Source organism: Thamnophis elegans, chromosome 10 (assembly GCF_009769535.1).
Source record: "Thamnophis elegans isolate rThaEle1 chromosome 10, rThaEle1.pri, whole genome shotgun sequence".
Lineage (NCBI taxonomy): Eukaryota > Metazoa > Chordata > Lepidosauria > Squamata > Colubridae > Thamnophis > Thamnophis elegans.
This window is the reverse complement of record NC_045550.1, coordinates 65,986,621-66,006,762: the sequence shown is the minus strand read 5'-3', so window position 1 is coordinate 66,006,762 and position 20,142 is coordinate 65,986,621. Positions and strand designations below refer to the sequence as shown.

The window sequence follows — 20,142 nt, the reverse complement described above, 5'->3', positions numbered from 1 at the left end:
CAGGTGGTATCTAGTGCCCATCCAATCTATACTTGGCCAGCTGGAAGTGGACATGGCCAGGCTACAGTGGGTGGTCCTTGGGAGCCTCCCTCCTTGAAGGTCTCTTTCGACGGTAACCCAGACAAAGTAGCCATTTTCTTGGGTCACGGAATAGAGCATATGGACCAATTTGGCCATTTGTGGAGTTCACAATGGGCCATAGTGATGGCCATTGTGGGGGTCTTGGAGGGAAAGGCCACAGATTGGGCCGCAGACCTCTACAGTGAACACAGTCCAGAGTTGCAGCATTGTGGTCTCTTTTTGGATGCCCGAGAACAGTTTGACAATCCAATCTGGGTACAAAGGGTTGAAGGGGAGTTGATGGCATTACATCAGAAAGGCCGGCTGGTTGCTGGTTATATATGGAATTTCCAGCGGTTGTTGGGAAAACTAAGAGACTGGCCAGAGAGACTGTTAGTATACCAGTTTAAGACCAACTTAGATAGATCAATCCGGCAGGCATCTGTATATCAAGCCCTACAACCCCGCCTGTGATCATGGTATCAAGCCGCTATGGAGCTAGAAGTGGAGTTGAGGGACCTTAAACCCAGAGATGAGGGAAATGCTTGGCAACGCCATTTTCCGACCGTACCGTGAGCCATCCTCCAGGATTCTTGACGTCGGCAGCAAGGTCAACAGAAAAGAGAATAAAAAACAAACCTCCCATTATATGTTTCCAGTGTGGAAAACCCAGGCACAGAGCAGCAGACTGCAACATGATGACCCCAGCCACACGGCCTAAGCCAGTCCAAGCGAGTCCAATGCAACTGCCTCCTCAGAAGTAATTCTTCTTCTCGGGTGCAACTGCCTACTCTGACGTAACTCTTCTGCTTGGATGCGGCTAACCAAGAAGGAGGCTATGATGACACTGAGTGGGAGTGTGGCTGAGGGTGTGGGTCATGGTGATTGGTGATGGTGGTTGGGTGTGATCTGGGTGGAGTTGTGGGTGGAGCTCGGTGGGGTAATGGTATATATATATATATATGAGTGATGGTGTTAACTTGGTTAGAACTGACTTGGATTTGCTTATCTTTGTATCATGGTCATTTAGTGCTGGTTATCATGTAATATTAGATAGAGATAAAGATTTTCACCAAACAAACTGACCCTCTGTTTGCATTCAACGTGAATGCTGGAACGTGATAGATAGTGGTGTTCATGCAGCTAATTAAGAAAGTGCTGCATGAACATCAATTTAAAGGGGTACTTGTCTATTTAGACGATATCCTTATGTATGCCAAGACCATGGAGGAACCTGTAACTCTTGTACGTCAAGTGTTTAAAAAACTGCTCGATGCAAATTTATACATCAAATTGTCTAAATGTGAATTCCACAGGACACAGCTGGATTACATTCATAGAACTAAAAGTACTAGAGGTAAGGGCATGTTGGCAGAATGTTTTCAGGTGTAGTTCAAGGTGTTGTTTCTCACCTGTCAGCCCTTCATGGCTTGAAACTGGAGCACTCTATAAGCTTCCTAATGCCCTTTTTTTGACAAAAAATATGTTTATTGGCAGCCAAAAGGAAACTAAGCTAAAATGTAACAAACTTACTTAGCATATCGTTCACACACAACCACTAGTTGAACTGGTGAAGTGTGTTTGTGAGCCCAGCAATAGACTGAAAAAGTTTTAAAGTACAACAAATGAAAGAAAATGATTAAATTAAGTGAAGAAGCATATAGGAAACAGTTTCATGCTTTTTATTCTGTTTCTAAAAGTTTATGCCTGTGTGGGAAAAGCACACAGTTTGTAAGGGTGTGGGTGCATTGTCATCTTTGCAATAGGTGCTTCATTGAGTTCTTTCACTCCTTCAGGCAACCGGAAGCTGAAGGCCCTCAACAGGCTGGTCAGAAAGACAAAGGTCTCAATTCTTGCTAGCTGTTCTCCCACACATACACGTTCACCTGTAAATGAGACAAAGCATGCATAAAGGTGATAATAATCTCTTCTACAGAGTATACCCCATCATGATAAAACCTTAAAAAAAACCTAGTAAGACCACACCTAGAATACTGCAACCAATTTTGGTCACCACATTATAAAAAAAAGATATTGAGATTTTGGAAAAAGTTCAAAGAAGGGCAACTAAAACGATCAAAGGCCTGGAGGGGTGGGCTGCTGCAGGTTCGCACGGGTTCGGGAGAACCTCTAGCTAAGAATCTGCCCAGTTTGGAGAACCCACAAATCCCAACCTTAGCTGGTCCCACCCAACCTACCCCGCCTCTCCCAGGAATCCCTATGCAGCCCGTTTGGGATGCCAGGTAAGTACAGGGCCTGTGTGGAGGCTTGGGGAGGACAAGAAATGGGCCTCCCGGAAGTTCTGTAAAGCTGGAAATGAGAAGCTGAAGCCCAGGAGAAGCTGTTTTCACCCTCACGGAGGAACGCTTCCAAAGCTCAGGGAGGTCGAAAATGCTCTCCCCCCCCCCCTGTCATGGTGCAGGAAGCCGACTAGGCCACCCTCATCATGGTCACGGCCACCCAGCAACCAGGCAGAGAACCCATTGCTAAAAATTTTGAAGCCCACCTCTAGATTAAACCATAATCTGCTGAGGGCTGCCGCTGAGAGCTGCCGTGGCTGAAAATACCACCTCCCCCCAGCTCTGTTTTTGCTGGCTGAGGGCTAGCAAAACAAAGTAAAAACAAAGGAGAAATGTTTCCCCTTTCATATTTCAGCATCCAAGAAGGGACAGGAAAGAAGAAAGGGAAAGAGGAAAGACAAAGAAGGAAAGATGGGAAGAGATCAAGGAGGGAAAAAGAAGGAAAGAGAGGAGGGAACAAGAAAGGAGAATGAAGAGGGAGGGACGGAGGGAGGGCGGAAGGAAGGAAGGAAGGAGATTATGAGAAAGAGGGAGGATCTGAGGGAAGTCCTGCCTTAGCACTTGGCCACCACAAGTGCCCGCAGCATGAGTGATGTTGAGCTGGCTCTGGCCACACCCACGCTGGCCACACTCACCCCAACACCCACAAGATCAAACACAACCCTGATGCAGCCCTCAATAAAATCAAGTTTGACACTCTATTCTATTCCATTCCATTCCACGAAATCTGAAACATTTGGTAACAGCCAAAATAGATTTCCATGCTTAATCCGACTCTCTTCCAGCAGATTCAATTCTTAGGGGTGTTTCCTCCCATTTATGAGCCGTGCTGGCACAGTGGTTATAGGTTGCTTCTGGTGACTGCTGGCTGCCAGCTGCCTGCAATTTGGCGGTTCAAATCTCACCAGCCTCAAGGTTGACTCAGCCTTCCACCCTCCTGAGGTGGGTAAAATGCGGACCCAGATTGTTGAAGGCAAATATGCTGACTCTGTAAACCGCTTAGAAAGGGCTGTAAAGCACTGTGAAGTGGTATATAAGTCTAAGTGCTATTGCTATTGCTATTTAACTCTGTTGACACCTATCAGGGAGATGACTTTAACTCAGGTTGTACTAGATGGTGTACCATTTCAAAGGCAAAGCTATGCACCCATGAAAAACCTGATCTCATATATTTTTCCAGTGATTGGCTGACAAGAGGGAAGTCACTTTCTCACCTTCTGTCCAGCAACTTATTTTACGGTGCATCAGTAAGTAATTCGACCACATTTGACTTTTTTTTCTTTTTGGCCAGGGACTTAAATATTCATGCTCATATTGTCAGGAATGGTCCTGAATGTCACGTTTGCTATGGATCTGCCCCAACTGCTGGAAGAAATTAAGGTGCCTTGATTTCCTATTCAGAGCATGATGGCCTCAGAACAACTCAGGCGATGTGGTGGTGGGAATCCGTAAGTTGTAAGCTGCCCAGAATCACTAATGAGATGAGGTGGAATATAAATGTAATTTAAAAAAATTAATGAAATAAGAAATGAGTAAGCTGCTTTGAGCTCACGGATTTACCCATTCCGAAGGGCAGAAACTCTTCTCGGTCAATGAACTTCCCATCCTTATCTAAAAAATGATTTGGATTGAATTTTTCAGGCATCTCCCATTGCTCAGGATCAAGAAGAACAGAGCGAAAGTCTGGGATGATAAAGGTCCCCTGTTTAAAAAAAAAAGAAAGAAAGAAAGAGATGGTTAAACACAGCAGTTTCATAAAGTAAACAAGCAAATAAGTTTAAACAATATTAACGAAACCTTTGAGCACAGCTTCCCTTGGCGGAAAGCCACAGCCTTGGTGGCGCAGTGGTTAAATGCAGCACTGCAGGCTACTGCTAGATCAGCAGGTCAGTGGTTCAAATCTCACCGGCTCAGGGTTGACTCAGCCTTCCATCCTTCCGAGGTGGGTAAAATGAGGACCCAGATTGTTGGGGGCAATATGCTGACTCTCTGTAAACCGCTTAGAGAGGCCTGAAAGGCCTATGAAGCGGTATATAAGTCCACTGCTATTGCTATTGCTGCTATTTACAGATCCATGTTTGTTTGTTTCTTGGAGCAGTTTCTGAGAGCAGAGGATACGTGGTTGTGGTTGTAACTCCCACACAGAAACCAGATCACTGATTTTATACTTCTTCAGTTTCCAATCAATGGAATAAATTGACAAGGTCTGGCTGCTCTTCCTACTGGAATGTGGAATGAGGCAATGAGACAGCTTAGCTTCCTTTCTCTTAACTAAAGTCACCTTGTCTCTTGAAGAATGAGAAAAAGAAACACGGCTATACTTGACTACAATTCTGATCTCAAGTTCAGCTCCTATACTCTCATCTTCCTATGATTAAAAATAAAATGCTTAAGGTTGTAATTTTAAAATCGGAGTGGTGTTTGGGTTTAAACCCATAATTCATCTCTCAAAAATGTTTGCTATTCTTGCTTATTCAGTTTTGCACAACTGATTGGCACTTCTGTCCAAGTTCCCTATTCTCTTTTTCCATCCATGTTGGGCTACTGCAATTCAGCCTGAACACGTATCTCACCTTCGGAATGTGATATCCCCTCATCTTCACATCCTTTGTACTCTGCCTTGGAATCCCATACATTAATATATATTTTACACGCTGCATTTCATGAATCACGGCATTGGTGTAGGGCAGCTTCTTCCGATCCTGATAGGAAATTGACCCTGATGAGCCAAACGCATCTTCAATCTCTTTCTGGACTTTCTCTAGAAAACAATGATAGAAGCAGAAATTTCACGTTCAATATTGTGTGTTTTTTAATTCCTTTAGTTTGTTCATTTATTTATTCGTTTTCCAATTTCAATCCTCAGAAATACAAATCAATCCTTTATTATGATGACAGACCAGAGTTAAAAAATTAAAACTTTTAAAACAATTAGAACAAGACCAGTGGTGGGATTCCAATAATTTAACAACTGGTTCTCTGCCCTAATGACCTGCTGGGTAGGCTTGGGTCAGTGGTCAAGTGACAGGGTGGGCGTGGCCAACTCAACATCACTCAGGTCAATGTGCGCTTCACCTTAGCTGTTACAATGTAATTTTCAATGGCATGGTTAACCGGAGAGGCAGTTTCTGTAAGCAGGGCAATAGAGATGAGGCTAGAAACAACACCAGAATATTTCCGCCCTGCCTTCCTTACAGGATTAGCCCTGTAAAGTGGAAAAAACAAAAGGAGATTTCTTCCAACAAACGGTTCTCCGAACTGCTTAGAAAGTTAACAACCGGTTCTCTCGGGTCGGTGCGAACCGGCTGAATCCCACCACTGAACAAAACATAATATCACATTACGGCTTATGGTGAGATCATCAAGAAGTGGCCTAATTTGACCTTTTTAAAGAAGAATTTAGCTACATTCAAAGAAACTGTGTTATACTGATCCAATAGTAACACCTGTTCATAAAAAAAGATAAGAATTTCCCAGAATATTTTACCAGGTAAGGAGTTTAAAAAGGAGGGCAGAATCTTTATAGAGGGAATAATATAATAGGACCTGGACTGCAGTTTTAGTGGCCCCTTTTCCACCAGGGGACAATGGTTCATAAAGTGGAAAGGTCAAGATTTCTCCTGTCCAGTTGTGTCTGACTCTAGGGGGCAGCAATGCTCAACCCTGTTTCTTACTTAAGAGATCCAGGATGTCTGAAGACATTTCCATGGCCATGTGGCCAGCATGACCATACACCAAGGCACGCAGAACACTGTTGCATTCCCATCAAAGTGGAACCTATTTTATATAGTATAGTTTGACCATACAGCATGTTTAATGGTGTTGTGGAAAATCATGTCTAAATATTTAAAGATTTTTATTTCTTCAATATTCAGGATGTTTATCCTCCAGCCATGCTGTTAGGTCTTTTTGCAAAAATCAAGATTTTAGTTTTGTTATTGTGAATTTCAAATGCTACCTTGGAGCAATAACTGCTTAGGGCTCATTTGAGTCCAATTAACGTTTCTGTAATGGGGTGAGCTCCCGTGACTTGTCCCAGCTTCTGCCAACCTAGCAGTTTGAAACCATGTAAAAATGCAAGTAGCAAAATAGGAACCACCTTTGGGGGGAAGGTAACAGTCTTCCGTGCACCTTTGGCATTTATTTATGCTGTCTACATGATCATGGACACATCTTCGGACAGCGCTGGCTCTTCAGCTTTTTTTTTTTTTTAATTTTAATTTAAAACAGGTACAGCATCTTTCTTTACATCTGTAGAAAATGTATCAATCAATTACAGATAAGTTTTGGTACATCTCCTCCACAGTCAACCAACATAACTCATATTAACTCAAGCATTATTGTATATCCATTTTCATTTAACTGTAATTATTATTTAGAAATATTAATAAAAGTAATAATCTTGAACAATACCTGCCCACACCGGTGGGAAAAGAAAAAATCAAAAAAAAAAGGGCAAATAAAAAATAAAAATTAAAATAAAAAATAAAAAATAAAAATAATACAAAAAAAGACAAAAACGACAAGAGACAAGGCAGGAAAACAAAACAGAACACAGGTGTCTATTATGAAAAAAAAAAGAAGTATATCAACTGGTTACAACATGCTTTGGTGCTTCTCTTCCATTAACTCATATTAATTCAAATATCTTAACTCGGATATTTACCATATCAACATCATTATACCTCCAGTTTTAATTACCTATGGTTATTTAAACATCCTTCATCCTTAGCTATGCTAAAGAATTAATCCATAACACATGCTGACAATTCATTTACTTATTTGTAAAATCCTCTATTATCATCAAATCCTCATGTCCTATTTTAGCTGGACATCCATAATATTTAATTATATCATATATCATAACATTTTCCCAGTATTGATTAACATTTGATTGTATGTATTTTATTTAGTTTTTTTAATAGTGATAATTATTGTAGTTAATACTCTTTATGTATAATCTAAAGATATTTTCTCATATCCAATTGTTAGTTATCATATCAACTCCACATTATATACATTACTATCAATATCAATTATTATTCAACTATATCTGTTACAAAAAAAAGCAATTAGGTTTAGCTAGTTTTCAATTGTATTCTTCAATCTATCAGCCAGTTCCAAATTATATATATTACTATCCATATCAGTCATTATTCAGCTATATCTATTACACATTAAGGTAATCAGATTTAGCTAATTTTAAATTACGTTCTTCCATCTGTCAGCCAGTGTCTCTCCAATAGCAAAATCTTCTCAAACCAATTGCCACGCGTTGGATAAATTTACCAAATGTTTTCATAAGCAAATCCAGACAAAGATATTTTCGCACCTTTGGACTCTGAATGTCAGTGATGAAATAATAATGTTGTCCTGGGCTTGTAAAATTTTCCAAATTAACTTTAATTCTCAAGGGTGGATTTTCCATTCCTCCTGCACTCTGTCTCTTTAAATGAGTCTTCTTTATAGCTCCCCCCCTCCTTTCTTCCTCTGAGATAGACCAGACACCATTTCTCACATTTTCCATTTGTATTTCAGGAACATTTAAACATTCAACGATCTCAGTTTTTACTTCATATTTTAAAATCAGATGATCCAATTTTCTTTCCAGCCTTTGATAAGAGTCAAAAATCCCTCTACATGCGGAAAAAAGAATCTGAAATGAAATCTTAGAGGTATTTTGAGACGCCATGATGTGTCGCAGTTAAAAATTGCAAGCTCTTTTTTTTTTCCACAGACTTCGAAGCACTTTTCTTAGTCTCTTGCAGGCTGTGCAATCTTATCTGATCGTAAACAGAGCCAAGTAATAAAGTAATAAAAATGTCGAATCGTGACGGGCTAATTAGTAGAAAATAAATTTTACGATCCACTTAGGGAGAGTCAGAGGGGGGAGGATGTCGAGGAGTTTCTTGAAGCATTTAAGAAGTAAAGTAGCCACCAGCCATAAATCCATTAAAAAAAGCCAATTCGCCGCTAAGTTTTCCTATTCTTTGGTTTCAGTTAGCTTAAGTTTTTAACGCGAACAGTCTCTCTTGAGTAATAAAATCAGCTTACCAGATGACATCACTTCTACCATTCTTAGGGGCAACCTGCAGTTTCAGTTAGCACGCAGCTAATCCAGAAAGGAATTGGCACGAGGAGTTAATACCCCCCCCCAGAGATTTGCAGGTGTCTCTGAGGTCCTGGGTCTCTCCTCACCTTCACTGTCGTCTCCGGGACAGCTAGAGTTCAAAGAACCCGTCCAAAAATCCTTTGGTATAGAGGAATTTCAGGAGTAGCCTGAAACTCCTCACTGCTAAGCCCCGCCTTCTTCCGGCTCTTCAGCTTTGAAATGGAGATGAGCACCGCCCCCTATAGTCAGGAACGACTAGCACATATGTGTGAGGGGAATCTTTACTGTTACCTTTTAATGTTTTGGGGAAAGTACTGCGTTGTCTGCATACAACATACTTGTAATGTGCCTGTTTTGGAGAGTGGTTGATAACCAATTCATTCTGGCCACAATTGGGTTAATATATACTATGCATTAAAGAACAGGGGACTAAAAATCTCCCTGCCTCATTCTTTGTGAGTTGGTATCCTGTTGACATGGTGGCCTTGTATCCTGAAGGGAACACTGAATCTAGCGTTCTTGCAAAGATTATGCATTAGCAGTATTAACCATCTCTTAATGGTGTCCTCAGTATTACAGCAGTCCTTGAGTTACCACCATAATTGAGCCCAAAATTTGGGTTCAACATTTGTTAAGTGACTTTGGCCCCATTTTATGACTTTTCTTGCCACAGTTGTTCAGTGAGTCTGGATTCTCCATTGACTGTGCCTGTTGGAAGCTCACAAAAGGAGATTGCATGACACACACACACACCCCCAAGACACAGCAACCATCATAATTTTGAACCAGTTGCCAAGCGTCTGAATTTTGATTGTGTGACCATGGGGATGCTGCAACGGCGGTGTGAAAAACGGCCATGTCACTTTAATCAATGCCATTGTATCTTTGAATGGTCACTGTTCTGACCCTTCCTCCGTCCAGTAACGAAAGCCGAGACAAGCTTAACTGGAATGTACTTTAATATCAAGAAACCAAAAACTCGGTGGCTGAAAGCCATTCATAACAAACAGATAAGGACCTTGGCAGCAACTCAGACAAACCTTGGCAGCAATCCAGCCTGCCAAGTTAGTTACAACAGTTCTCTTTAGTCAATGCGTTGACTTCTGCAAGACAGGCGTGTGCACAAGCAGTCTTTTTTATAGTCTGGAGAGGAGCCTAATGACCACCAGCTGAGCACAATTACCTCCTGTACTTGCGTAACTGTTCCTGATGCCTATTAGCTCTTCGATTCCGGGCATCCAGGAACAACTCACTGCTGGCTTCTGGATCACTCTCCCGTGTCTCTTCCCCACTGGTCCAAGGCTCAGGCGCCACCTGGTGGCCAACCAGTCTCTCTGCGCCCTTCTCGGAGTTGGAACCCTATCCAGGGTCCTCCACATCCTCCAGAGCCGACTCATAGGGCCCCTCGCTGTCAGAGTCTGGTGGCAGCTCCTGCTGGGCCACAACAGGTCACTAAATGAACTGTTGTACATCAAGGACTACCTATTTCTTAGGTTGTAGCAAAGCCCTTTTAAGGCGCTAGATGACAAACCGAAAAACATCTCCAATCTCCTTCTGCACTTTCTCTAGGAAAAGAATGATGGAAATGTAAACTTAGTGAATGAAGGCAAATATAAATGTCCCAGGATAATGTTGCAGGATCCCATCTGGGTCGGTCACCGGGACCAAAGACTTAATCTTCCGGGCTTTCAGAATTTCGTGCTGGAGCCCATCCTCAAGGATCTTCTCTCTACTGGAATGTAGACAATCCATTTGGGTAGGAAGAAGCTCCCTGAATATGAACTCCAGTATGAGTCCAGAAACTGAGAAGGCTAAAGCTCTCTTTCTGGTACAAACTTAGTTTTCAATATTGTTTTTCCCTTATTTATTTCCAGTAATTAATTCTGTCATAGTTTGAGTTTTAGACTAACATTCAGAGAAGTAGGCATAACCCCGTCATCCTTTGAAGGAGTGCAAATTTAAAATTCCTGGGATATGACTAGACACAGTCTAAATTGATTCAGAACATTGATGTAAATTGGGGATTTAATTCAAAGATTCCAATGACTCATCAGACTAGTCAACCTCCAGATTTCAATTTCAACCAGTTCAGAAATCTGATTAAATTTTTGAAATTGCAATAATTGTTTTGCAAATAATCTCAATCATTTTTCCCAAAACCCAGGTATGTTCATTATCATATCCTAATTTGGTCTCCTACACACAATTTAGGCTGGGGAAAAAAATCTGAAAACTTTTGTAGAGTACTGATTTCTAGTTTTTATTTCCTCACATCAGAGGTGATATTCTTCCACTTCTGACCGGTTCACCTGAAGTGGTAGTGGAAATGGCGGGTGGCCCCGCCCACCACCCCGGCAGTACGGCATCCTATTTAGGCCCTTTTTTAAAGGCAAAGCGCATGTGCGTAAGGCGGAGCACATGCGCGGATGTGCACACCAGAGGTGGATTCCTGCACGCAGCATGCTCGTGGGCGTGCTGCATGCATGCACACTGCAATAAAAATTGTTCTGTCCATGCACAGAAGCAAAAAAAACATTAGAAGAGAAAACCAGTTCCGGGGCGTGGCAGGCCTGTCTCACTGCTGGTTCCAGCTACCCAGGCTGCCAAACCACTACCGGGTTCGGCCAAACCGGTCCGAACCGGTAGGAACCCACCCCTGGTGCACATGCTCATAGTTGCAAACTGGTAGGGAAGGTAAATAAATACCACCCCTGCCTCACACAATATTTTATTGATATCAGAGAAGGTTCTCAGTATGAACAAGCTATACTTTCTTTTAATCCTGCTAAGTTCCAATTTAGATAAATTCAGGAATCCACATAGGAAAAATATTATAAAGAATAGATTCAGTTCATCATTCAATTGCCCTTAACACTTCAAATACCTTCAAATAATTCTTCTGCGTTCTAGAACCTGAGACTGACTCTTGTTCTCACAGCCCAGATTTGCTCACCTTGAATGTCAGGGTGATTTGTCAAGAGAAGCAGTGCCCACATCAGCGTACCAAAGGTTGTCTCTGTTCCAGCACCACAAAAATCAACAATACACTGAGCCAGGTTCTCTTCATCATAGGTAGAGTCAGGGTCATTCCTGCTCTGGTGATTCAAAATAGAAAATGGAAATTAAAATGAATTCTCTGTAGCTTTCCTCTGGTTATTTTTGTTTCTGGAGGTTCTCCTAGACCAGTGTTTCTCAACCTCGGCAACTTGAAGATGTCTGGACTTCAACTCCCAGAATTCTGGGAGTTGAAGTCCAGAAATCTTCAAGTGACCAAGGTTGAGAAACACTGTCCTAGACTTACAACTCCTGCTTGAACACCAGATGGCAGCCATGGCTAAGAGAATCTTTGTGGAGCTTCACATGGTTCCTTTTCCTGGATCGTGAGGCCCGTGCAGTCACTCATGCCCTAGTCATCTCTTGGTTGGATTATTGCAACATGCTCTACATGGGGCTACCCTTGAAGAGCATTTGGGAGAAATAACTGGTGTCGAATGCAGTGGTGTGGACAGTTCCTGAGGCCCTTCAGATGACCATGTAACATCACCGTTGTATGAGTTACACTGATTGCTAGGTGCCTCCTAGGTCCAATTCAAGGTTGTTGGCTATTTCCTATAAAGACCTGCAATTTGGCAGTTCGAATCTCACCAGGCTCAAGGTTGACGCATCCTTCCATCCTCCCAAGGCTGGTAAAATGACCTACATTGTTAGGAGCAAATAGGCTGACTCTGTAAACTGCTTAGAGAGGGCTGTAAATCACTGTGAAGTGGTATATAAGTCTCAGTACTATTGCTAAAGCACTTCAAATTGATACATACAAAAATCATTCTGGGTCTTTCCCCCAAAACATTGTAAACATTTTTATTTCAGGTCAATGCTATGAAAGTATCTGTCCTTTTCCAATCATTTCAGGAACTGAGTGGGAATGAATCAAAATCCCTACCCTGTTAATTCTCTTTCCTTCATAATGGAACTTCTTTAGAAAAAGGAGTGGCAGGGGAACATGAGAGGCTAACAAACAGAAGCCATTGATTTCTGTTTCCCCCCACCTTCACGTCTAACAGGAGCAGAGGTATAATGCAGTTCCCATTGCAAAGTGTGGGATATATTCACAATGGGAGCTGAATAAGAAAGAAAGAAAAACCCAAGCAGGAGGAACACATGATCAATAGCTCTGCTCGTTTATTTACAGAAAGGAATATAATAATTCTTTGCCCGTGTATTGAACCACAATAAACCCAAACCTTCTCCATCTGAAGAAGATAGTAATCAATAAAATCTTGCGGCTCGTGCAGAGAGTGAGATTCCTTGTGTTTCTCTATTTCCTGCTTTATAAATGCAAGGATAAAATCCAGAGAACCCAGGGCTTCCTTGTGAGGGCCTGGTAGGTACTTCATTAATTTTGGGAACAAATCATACACCTAACAGAAAAAGAAACAGAACAGTTAGTTATTCCCCGCCATAAGTAAAGCAGGGAAGGGTCAAACACATCATCAGTCAAGAGTCACTGTGTGCCCACAAGAGAATGCCTTAAATGCCTTTCTTTACTCCCACAAATTTCCCTAGACCTTTAGTAGCTCAGATTCCTGTAGCGAGCTTAAGCTTGCAATAAATCTTTACACTCATTTGAACTGCCTGAATCTCCTGATTTCTCTGGCACATGACAGGAGAGTAGGAATGACTTATAGGCTCAAGCTCTTAAATGGACTGAAATAGTCAAGTTATAGATTCATGGAAAAAAAGACTGTAATACTATTCCAAGATACTGCATTGGAGAATAGTCCCAATGTAGACCCATACAATTGTGTGGAAAGGAAATATATATGTATATATGTATATATGTATATATGTACATATGTACATATGTATATATGCATATATGCATATATGCATATATGCATATATGCATATATGCATACATGCATATATGTACATATGTATATATGCATATATGCATATATGCATATATGCATATATGCATACATGCATACATGTATACATGTATACAAGTATATATGTATATGTATACTGCATACTGCTTCCTTTCTCTGTCTATCGGCTCATCACAAGAGACCATCCAGACGGAAAGCCAATATTTTTACTGTTGCCTTTGTTACATTTGTGTTGTATTTGTGCTGATCAATAAATAAAGGGAGACTAGTATAGATCAAATACAACATATGTACCACATGTGTAGTGGTAAAGACACCAACCTAGAAACTAGGAGGCAGTAAGTTCTAGTCCTAATCAGGCCCTAGAAAGTCAAATGACCTTGAGTCAGTCTTTAGGAAGTGGCCAACGCTAAACCACTTCCAAAATCATGACAAGAAATCTGCACAAACCTGTCCAGGCCCTTTCCAGGAATCAAGACTCACTCAAGGAACATACACACATATAGTGGGAAGAAGAGTAGATGAAAGGATTTCCAAAACTTACTGCATGCCACCCATTCTTGGATGCCATGAAAATACTGGTGGAAACATAGTTAGTTTGGAGGGCTTTGCCTCCTTAGTAGAAAAAAATGACTCACCGCATGAAAAAAGTCACCAAAGAATTTAAAAATAATTTTAAGACCGTGAACCAGCTTCTGGAAATCTTCATCTTCTGTAGAAAACTGATGTCCAAAACTCAAAGCACATATGACATTAGCAACCGCATTTAGGACTGAAAGTGAAGGGTCAAATGGTTGCCCTGAAAAGGAAGATATTTTATCATGAATCCAGCCTCACCTGTTAACCGATTTGTACTAGAATCAGAATCATAGAGCTGGAATGGTTTCAGACGTTTTCTCGTTGAATCCCCTCTCAAGGCAGGAGTTTTATACCATCCCAGCCAAATGGTTATTCTGTCTATTTTGAAAACTTCCAGTGATAGAGCATATCACTGGCTCATATGTAAGCTTTTAGGACAGCTTAATCTATACCTATGTACTAAAGATCACGACTTCTAAGGTGATGTAATGAAATGTGAGAATGACCTTGGAAAACAGGTGGGGGAAGAACATAGGTTATGATTATATAAAAGTGGGAAGAGCTCAAACTACTCAATAATTTTTCTGTTTCCTGTTACAGTAATATAGTTGAGCAGTAAAACACATGATGATTGTACTCTTTGTTTGCTCTATGTGATACTTTATATAAATAGAATTTCTAATAATTTTTATTTAAAATACTCAAAATGGAAAAGATTTTGGCAGACGGGGATTTGAATTGTTACCCCAAATGGCATACCTTTTGTTTGTTTAAAGATCTCCACCAAAGTCTGAGCCGCGTCTTCTATCTGATGCTCAATGCTTTTCTTCCCCAGGCCCAGCTTCCGCAGAGAAGTGATGCCAATACGTCGCTGCTCTTTCCAGGTGTGGCCATTGGAGAAAGCAATTCCTGAGGGCATAGCAGACAATGATAAATGATTCCTGATTACCTTTGTGTTAAAAAAACAAGTCCAGTTTTTGCCAAACATCTCTCTGAATTTCAGGTCAAACCCTTGTTGCCATTTTTGTAAAATTCTGGACATGTTATGTTTCCTTTTAAAAATATCTATTCATTTTGGGATCCACAATGGAACATACATGCTGTAATGACCACAGGTGCAGGGCTTGCCAACTTCTGTCATATATGATGGATATCAAAACCTTCGAAGATGATCTAATTCAGTGGTGGGTTCTGGATCTCTCCTTGATCAGTTTCAGTGGTGGGTTCCTACCAGTTTGCACCTATTCGGTAGAACCAGTTCATCAAATCTACTGAACCGGTTAGAAGAGGTTGCACGAGTGGACCCAGAAAGCAAGCCACACCTACAGAAGAGGTTCCAAAATTTTTTGAAACCCACCACTGGTCGTTGGATATGATTATTCTACACTATCATGCTCATATTTATAAAACTCAGTGCCTCTGTGAAAGGTGACGACTGCGTTTGTGGTGCAATCAGAACATTGCGTGTGTTGAAGTTGTTTTAACGCAAACCAAAGATGCCTTTTAAAAAACAAGTTTACATCATATTCTTACGCAGGCCAGTGCTGTGTGTGAGGTAATTTAAGGTGGTTATGACAAGTGTCGTCGGCATCTTCACAGAGATGTGAAGATCTCTGTCACACCCACAGAGTAGGTTCGAACAATTTTTGAAACCAACCACTGGTCAGTTTCCATCCATTATTCCTTGTCTGGCCTTTGGATGCCTTGGAACATAGCTTGACCTTCTCCTCTCTGTGACAACCCCTCAAATATTGGAACACTGCTATCATGTCTCCCCTGGCTCTTATCTTCACTAGACTATCCATGCTCCGTTCCTGTAACTATTCTTTATATGTTTTAGACTCCAGTCCCCTAATCATCCTGGTTCCTCTTCTCTGCACTTTTTCTAGAGTCTCAACATCTTTTGAATAGTGTAGTAACCAAAATTGGATGCAGTATTTTAGGTGTGGTCTTACTAAGCCTTTTTAGAGTGGTATTATATCATGTCTGGATGACATCTTTTTCCAGATGGACCTAATATCTGCCACCAATTATTGTTGCCAACAGCCTGAGACCATGCCTACTAGCAATCCAACTTCTTTTACCCAAGAAATACTTATCAGGTAATGGGGAACTGCACCAACTGTGGATAAGGTATTCTATCCAGGCCAGCTCTAATCATCATTTGATTGCCATAGAAACCTGGCCCATACTTCATAACCCCCAGATAATTTTACCTGGTTTTCCCCACCCCTTTTCATTCTATCTTACATACACCTCACATCACCAATTTCAATCAAATACTATGCTATGCTCCAACACGATAGCAGATTATAAGAATGTTTAACAGCCACAACCCCATAAAAAGAGCTTTTTTTCTTATGAAAATATAGAAAACCGGAAATTCAAATTTTATAGAGAAATACTACCATAGTTTTGATTGCCAGCGCTAGATATTTGCGGTGGAATAAGAAATAAGTGCTTTAAAAATATTGGGGTTTATGTATTTTAATAAATCCAATTGAATATTATGATTTTACTATGCATTTAATATTACAAAGATGTTGTGAATAACATTTAACTTCGGTTTTGGGTAACATGATTAGAGTTGCCGATATTATTTAAATTTTAGATCTTTTAGCACCTTGGAAAAGATCCCAAACACACCTAGTTCTTGTATATGGAAAATACTGAAAGCTTATACCATATACACACACACACGCACACACACGCACACACAGAGAGAGGGAGAGAGAGAAAGAGAAAGAGAGAGAGAGAGATGCAGTATCCTATGCAATAAAAATAAATATTTTCCATTCTGCATCAGAGCACTTTTCAAATTATTTAAGGGATAGGTAATTAATAAGTATATATGGTATACATGTTGAATATACATGTTTGTGTGGCCAGCTGCTATGAAACTGTTGCAATTGGACATGCTCCTTAAATGGAGAGAATGAGTAAAAATCAAATTCGTAAAAACAGAAATATGAAAGAAGAGGACAGAGATCCAGAAGAAGGGGAAGATGTTGAAACACGTATGAAGTTAATGAGATCCACAAAAAAAAAAGAGATAGAAGTTTAATGAAAAAGGCAATATCTAAATCAATATATGAACGTAATAGTCCAGATGGGAAGTTATGGAAATGTATAATATTTTGGTGTAAATTGGATTAAGCAAAATTTCCTTTCCTGATCTCACTCCTATAAATGATTTTGTTTGCTACATCTTATTCTTTTTTTCCTGTGCTATACACAAAATTACCACAAATTGGAAGAGTTTGATGGTTATTAAGATAGAATTTCTTATAATTTGCACTTACCTCTTCCTTTCCCAAAATCCTTCAAGAAAGGATCCTCTGGTCGATATGAGAATTCATCTGGGAAGTCGGTCAGTCCTTCTTTCACAGCTTTGAATCCAGACAGCACTATCATAAGTTGTTGCCCAAACCACAAGCTGTATATATTTCCATATCGTTTTACCGGCTGTCAAGTGAATCAAAGATGAGAAATGTTACAATCAAATACACGGATTATTCCCATTTAATCCAGTATGCCATCCACAGGTGTTCCTAAATCCTGAATTCTAAGACTTTTCTCTATATGCAATTCTCTCTCTTTAGAATTCTTTTTTCCCTCTCTAAGATTCTTGCCAAGAGTGTCTTTCTGATTTTAAGAATTATTTTCCTAAAAATGGACATCCTTTTTAAAATTATTTTTGTTTTGCCTATTTTATTCACTTACTGAATATCTATACCCCCACCCAGTGGTGGGATTCAAATAATTTAGCAACCGGTTCTCTGCCCTAATGCTTTCTTCCAACAACCAGTTCACCAAACTGCTCAGAAAGTTAACAACCGGTTCTCCCAAACTGGCTGAATCCCACCACTCCCCCCACCCTCTCTCTGAAGAATTGGTTCCATGATCAAACATTTATTGGTAAGATTGAACTAGAATCTGCCTTCTTAAAAATTCAGCCCCATTATTTTACATTTGTTCTCTGTGAAGCAACTATAAACAAGACTTAGCTGAATATCGTGGCATGATGAATTATGCCATAATTTTGGTATATAGAAACAATTGAGAATTATCATGATTATTACTGGTTAGAATAGAATCCAAACTCGATTGCAGAAAATACGACTTCAGCAACAGAGTGATCAACGCCTGGAATGCTCTCCCTGACTCCGTAGTTACAACCTCAAACCCTCACAGCTTCAACCTTAAACTGTCTACCGTGGACCTCACCCCATTCCTAAGAGGTCTGCAGAGGGGGTTTGCATCAGCACACCAGGATGCCCACCATCCCTGTCCTACTCTCCCCATTTATTTGTATTCATATCTTCCGTTCATGTCTATGTTTATATTGATACCTGCTATCTTGTACATGTTTGACAAACTAATAAATACAAATACAGAATTAAATACCTTACGGAAGTAATCTTCACGGAGTGAAAGCCCACCTGCCAATAAGGTCCCAATGAGTGGCAGAGGCAAAGGCCCAGGAGGCAAATTTCTTCGGGACCAATGTTGTTTCAGGAAGAAGAAAATCAACAAAACAAGCAGCAAAAAAACCAAAATTATCCCTAACACCGTCATTGTTCTGCTAGTTCTTTTTCTTTGATGCTCACTAGTAGATCCGGAGATGGTTGCATCCTTTTGTCTGATGATGCTTTTTGCTCTTCCTCCTATTTACATATTCAGTGAATAGCAAATGAATAGCAAGACATCTTTTGATTATATCCTTTGACTACATCAGCGATTACCACTTGGTATTTTGTCAACAAGTTATTACATTAATCCACTTGACTAAGATTATCTCTGAGCATGCGTCACTCAAATAATAAAGATATTTCTATTAAAAAAAACTAGGACTGAATAATCCAATAGGTTCCTAAAAAGATACTATGCCAGCATTATTTGAAAATCATGATGAAATCATGATGAAAATCATGGTGTCCCATATGTCCATGAAATCTAACCTAATATACAGAAGAATCTTGTTGGGTCACAGAGATATTATCTCGTCCAAGATTATGTGTCATACTTAGCCTTGGAAGCCCAGCATCGGGACTTTGGCATGAAGAACCTCACTCAACTTCGCTTACAAATATGGGAACGTCTTCATGAAGGCCTCATACTGGTGAGTATGTCTCTGGTGCTGTGCAGCCTTTTACAACTAAAATAAGTATAATCTTAATGCTAATAAGGAGACTTGTTGTAATAGATTCTGCAGCAGCTTTTAATGATGACCTAAATCCAAGCAGTTAATTATAGGTAGAGAGCTGTGTGTGTTTAGAAAAACCTATTTAAAAATGATGTCAACAATCCAACTGATTAACCCATCAAATCTGAAAATGATCCATGGTAAAGCTTTACCTTTACCTTAATAGCCCAACTCTGAAACATCATGAAACCCAATAAGATCAGGGGGCTTGAGTAGCACCTAACCACCCTTTGTTGATATTGTGTTTTGCCTTATGGCCCAATAGTTCTATTATTCTTTTATTCCTTATCACCAAACTACTGGTTGCCTTGCTGTGTCTCCTTCTGAGCATAGCCTGAAAGCTGCATCTTTGAAAGACTTTTTTAAGCTCACCTCTGCTGTTCCTGGCCTCCAGATCTTTTCATTTTTTTTCCCTTGGGTCTACAGCAGAACTCTAAGAATGACTCAGGTTTCACTTGGTTACCAGGGCCATTCCACAATTACGCCTTCATAGGACTTCCTTTATGGTAATTGGGTGCCAGGCCCATGCCTCCAGGATAAGAATCTGCTTTTGCTCCCACCCCACCCCATGTCCTTGATTTTTTTTTTAATGACTTCCTCTGCTACTTAAGGAGCACATGGTCGGAAGTATGAGAAAGAATGTGGTAATCTCTTGTTGACAATATGCCAGTGCTAATTACACAGATCATTAAAAGACATGTTGAGTTGCATTATCAGGCTGTGGTACTTACATGTGTGGAAGAATGGATAAATTTGAGGCATAGACGATTATTAACACTGGAGGGACTTTGCAAAGATGTTTAAGGATTTGTCTGCTAAGTATTACATGTAATCAGATACCAGGTTCATACTATCACATGTGGTGGACATGCCCAAAGGGAGAAAAAAAAATATTGGACAAAAATATATACCTGGTTGGAAAAAGTAGTGGCACAACACATAAATCTTAAGCCAGAAATATTTTTTGTTGGGTATTCTACCAGAAAAATATAATAA

At 40.3% G+C, this 20,142-nt stretch overlaps 1 protein-coding gene across 1 annotated transcript; it reads right to left on the bottom strand.

The window, feature by feature from the left end:
• Nucleotides 1-1,761: 1,761 nt before the first annotated feature.
• Nucleotides 1,762-14,859, bottom strand: LOC116513924 (cytochrome P450 2J5-like). The gene is made up of 7 exons (XM_032225253.1): nt 14,700-14,859; nt 14,000-14,160; nt 12,714-12,890; nt 11,426-11,567; nt 4,934-5,121; nt 3,921-4,062; nt 1,762-1,946 (listed from the first exon to the last, which is right to left on the bottom strand). The coding sequence occupies exons 1-7, from the start codon at nt 14,857-14,859 to the stop codon at nt 1,762-1,764; spliced, it is 1,155 nt and encodes a 384-aa protein (XP_032081144.1).
• Between the last annotated feature and the right edge of the window lie 5,283 nt (nt 14,860-20,142).

What these genes read in the sequence shown, in the direction of transcription:
- LOC116513924 (XM_032225253.1), bottom strand. Translation starts at nt 14,859, where the DNA reads ATGCCCTCAGGAATTGCTTTCTCCAATGGCCACACCTGGAAAGAGCAG. An exon ending in TTGGTGACTTTTTTCATGCG is followed by an intron (nt 12,891 to 13,999) that starts GTGAGTCATTTT and finishes TTTTTCTGTTAG; the next exon opens with GTGTATGATTTGTTCCCAAA. An exon ending in AAATCACCCTGACATTCAAG is followed by an intron (nt 5,122 to 11,425) that starts GTGAGCAAATCT and finishes ATTGTTTTCTAG; the next exon opens with AGAAAGTCCAGAAAGAGATT.